The sequence below is a fragment of the Asparagus officinalis genome, chromosome 8 (genome assembly GCF_001876935.1).
Source record: "Asparagus officinalis chromosome 8, Aspof.V1, whole genome shotgun sequence".
Lineage (NCBI taxonomy): Eukaryota > Viridiplantae > Streptophyta > Magnoliopsida > Asparagales > Asparagaceae > Asparagus > Asparagus officinalis.
The window spans coordinates 44,836,201-44,840,544 of NC_033801.1; the positions used below are offsets into that span (position 1 = coordinate 44,836,201).

Genomic DNA, 4,344 nt, shown 5'->3' on the forward strand with positions numbered 1-4,344 from the left:
ATTATCTACAAATAAAAACGTACATGTTGTGCTAATACAACAGTTGATACGAAACTAAAGAAATAATACTATAAATTGTATAATTAAACAAGAATAATTAATAAAACATACAATTTCTTATTTTTAAAATCAAATAATTATAGGATAATTATCTACGTGATAAAACATACAAGTTGTACTAATACAACCGATAATATGTAACAGTAGAAATAATACAACTAATTACATAAAATAATACGTAATAATAATACAGCGTATTATACAAAAATATACGTAATAATAAAAATAATACAACGTATTATTCAAAATAACATGTAACAGTATCGGTAACTCAACGGATAAACTCTAGAAATTTTTACTACACTGAATAAATTTATAAATATTAAACTCATTTAAATAAATATTAAACTTAGAATTTAAATCATAGAAAATTGTAAAAATTGGAGAAAAATATAAATACTCTTTTAAAAATCATAATTAAATATTTTAAAATACTAAAAAATTATTTTAACTAGTATCAAAATTTCACGGTCATTACAATGATTTTTTGCACATAAAGTTCATCAACATGCATAAATTATCAGATTTGATGAGATTTTCTATGTTATATACATATTTATGGCTATTCAGGTTGTTTATATGTTTTTATAGGTTTTAGCAAATTTTTTGGGTAATTCAGGTATGTATTACATAAATTTATGAATAATCAGGTTATTACAGGTTTCGTGTGATTTTTTCTATCTCAAACATGTATATTTCAATTCAAATCAGGTACGTAGTTCATAGCAATTGATTCATGTTATTTCAGGTTTTCAATAATTTCAATAATACAAACTAAAATTTATATTCATTGGAGATATTATTATTGGTTCATGTTACATTCGAACCTTTATATGATTAAGATTACGTCACATAACGAGCACAAATAAATTTATATACAGTGGGGGTAATCTTACCATGGTGACTATAAACACTTTTCCCTAGAAACTTTAAAACTAACCAAACACAAGAAAAGTGGGAAATGTCATATCAACACAAATTTTCTCTTTTTTTCCATGCGAACCAAACACAAGAAAAGTAAATACATTGGTTTCCCATCATTTTTTATGTGCGAACCAAATGAAACAATATATTTCTTAGAAAAGTTTGGAAAACTCAAAACTTGCATTTCTTCACATGGAATTGCATTTCCCTATATTTAGGAAATGAACCAAACAACCCCTAAAACTAAAAAGAAAGGAAAAGAAATTTTTATGGGTATTCAATTAACAAAAAAGGAAAGAAAACTAAAGCACATATCTAGAACTATCTAAGTAGTTAAATACATAAGTAAGTTTAAAGAAAAATGGAAAATACTGAAATGAAACTAGAGTTAAGAATATATACAAACAGAGTAATCATCTGAATTACTCATCATTGTCAAACTAAAAATGACGCGACCATGTCTAGGGGGCTTGTTGGCATCATTCTAATCATTATCATCATCACCACCACCACCACCACCATCATCATCACCTTGATTAGAACAACCTTCAATAGTTTCCTCCATCTCGTCATCCTCCTCATCATCCTCTTCATCTTCTTGCTACCCGGAAATTGTTGGATAGCGGTATTCCTAATCTATTTTGGTAACATGAGGTTATTAGGATTCCTAATCTATTTTGGTAAAATAAGGTTATTAGGATTCCTAATTTATTTTGTTTTTGGTTTTAGGATTCCTATTCTGTTTTGGTTTTAGTTTTTCTATATATATGGAGATTAGAATCAATCATCAAAAGAGAGGAGAGTTGTAATCAAAGATTAGAGAGACTTTTGAGCATTGTGAGAGGGAGATATTATGAGAAAGTTAATAGCTTTAGTTGAGGGTTAGTTTGTGAGTTTTGTGAGATTGTAACCCTTTATACTCTCCTTGATTTAGTAGAATCTTCCCATCCTCTCCTCGTGAACGTAGACAAATTGTCGAACCACGTAAAATTAGTTAACTCGCTATTTGTGTGATTTGTAATAGTTTATTTAGGTTCCCTCGACAAGTCAGTCTAGAACTGATGAGAGGAAGAGCTGATAACTCACTTTGTTGAGATATTTTGCTTAAGGTACTTTTTTTCTTTGAGAAACAAGAATTCCTATTACGACCTGACTCTCTTGTTGTGTTGCCGAAGTACTGTCGAAATTTCCACTACGCACAACAAGTGGTATCAGAGTCTAGGTTTCAGATCTAGGATTTTGAAATTAGGTGGAGGAAGATTCTTGTGTGAAGCTTGGTTCTTGGAGTTCTAGGCTTCGGTGGAGATAGAATTAGGAGTTGCCGTTGGAGATTTTGCTTTCCTCGTGTGGATAGGAGATCTATTTGGAATCCGATCTAGGGTTCAGTTGGGTAATTCTTTATTTCTATCAAAGTTTGATTCTTTTTCTATAACTTGGAGTTAGTTTGTAATGGGAGAAGAAGGTAAAAGCAGCAAGTCGGTGGCGAGTACAGTTCAAGTTGGTTTTTAGAACACTAAATTAGTATGGTGAAATATGACGGTAAAATTAACTTTGGTTTGTGGATGAGCAACATACAGGATGCGCTCAATGCTCAGAACTTGGAGGAGACCATCATGGTCCACAAGAGGCCACCAAAATATGAAGAAGCGATATGGGAAAAGATGAATAGGAACGCTTGTGGGGGTGATCAGATCCTGTTTGTGTAACAACCGTAATTTTTGATACGTATTTAAATAAAGTTTACTAGTATTTAAAATATTAAACTTTATTTTATTAATATTTTTCTCAATTTCTGGAACTTTCTGAGTTTTCAAAATAAATAAATAATAAAATATATAGTCTTGTATTTTTAATTCTGCTAAATATTAATTTACGGTTTAGTAATTTTTTTTATATATAATCATTTGATGACTAATATTATTAATAACCTTGTATGTTTTATGTAAACTTGAGCATAGTATAGTAGTATATAAATATTAATAAAAAGGATTTTTGGTTAATTATTAATTATTAATATAATGCAGAATATTATGTGAAAATTTCGAATTTTTCCCTCTCTTAATTTCCTCCTATTTGAATTCCTTCCATATTTTTCCCTAATTTATTTCTCAATCAATTCCCTAATCACTATTTAACACATTCCTTTTAATCCCGTAATTCTCTCCCTCTCTTTATTTTCTCACTCTCCATACTCAATCAATCACTCCCTCCTGTGATTGCTATCATCCATTAATTTGTTTCTTATTTTTTATTTCTAAAAATATCTCCCCATCTCTCCCACTCCACCCACATCCCCACTTCACGAGAAGCACCCCCACGTTCTCTTCCTCTCTTTTTCTATTTTTCCCTAATTTATTTCTCAATCAATCCCCTAATCACTCCCCATCTTTTGATTTCTTTCCAAACCAATCCCCCAAATCACGTGCATATCTTTCTCTCTCTCTCATACTTTCCTTTTCTCTCCCCCTCTCACAATTTGACAGCTCATCCTCTCTCTCCAATCACCCTCTCTCCTCTTATTTCCATCAGCCCCCTCTCTCTCAATCAGCTCACCCAAAGAAAACCCACCCTTCATCTTTTTCTTCTTCTTCCTCCCAGCTCCTAAACCTGACCGACCGGTGTTCCTCCTCCCCACGCCGTCGAGCGCCGCCGTCCACCACGCCTGCACCATCTCCTCTCCCTTCAACCTCCAACCCGCAGTCTCCGCCTGAGCCCGTCGTCGTCGCCGGCGAACTCCAGCGCTGCCCCCACTTCACCACTGCTTAGCGTAATAGTAGCTTTACTTTCGTATGTTTCTTATTCCATTGTTAATAGTAGCTTTACTTTCGTATGTTTCTTACATGTGATCACGACCCCCTGTTCATACTTTATGACTTTGACGCTTAGCGTAATTACGTTTATTATTCCATGTTAAGAATCATGGGAAGTACCTGACTATAGTGACCTGTATGACACAGTTAGGATCTAGAATCTCGTGTATAGTTGACTTGGAATTACGAGAATTAAGGTGAGAAGTCTTGGTCCATGTGAGCGGTTATGATTATTGATTGTTTTCCAGGCTCGCGCCAGTGTCTTGTTTCGGCCTGGGGTGGGTCTGAGGTATCGTGATATGTGATTGTTGATGTATTTTCCAGGCTCGCGCCAGTGTCTTGTTTCGGCCTGGGGTGGGTCTGAAGTATCGTGATATGTGATTGTTGATGTATTTTCCAGGCTCGCGCCAGCGTTTTGTTTCGGGCTGGGGTGGGTCTGAGGAGCAGGGATATTGAGATTGTTGATTATTTGAGATGAGTGATGTGATAGTTAGTTACATGACATCGATTCTTGGCTAAGTATGATTCTTGTGAGATATAGGCCGGTTGT

General features: G+C 33.8%; 1 protein-coding gene across 1 annotated transcript; it reads right to left on the bottom strand.

Moving 5' to 3' along the window:
- Positions 1,469 to 3,655, bottom strand: LOC109821190 (histone chaperone RTT106). The gene is made up of 2 exons (XM_020387380.1): positions 3,434 to 3,655; positions 1,469 to 1,585 (listed from the first exon to the last, which is right to left on the bottom strand). The coding sequence occupies exons 1-2, from the start codon at positions 3,653 to 3,655 to the stop codon at positions 1,469 to 1,471; spliced, it is 339 nt and encodes a 112-aa protein (XP_020242969.1).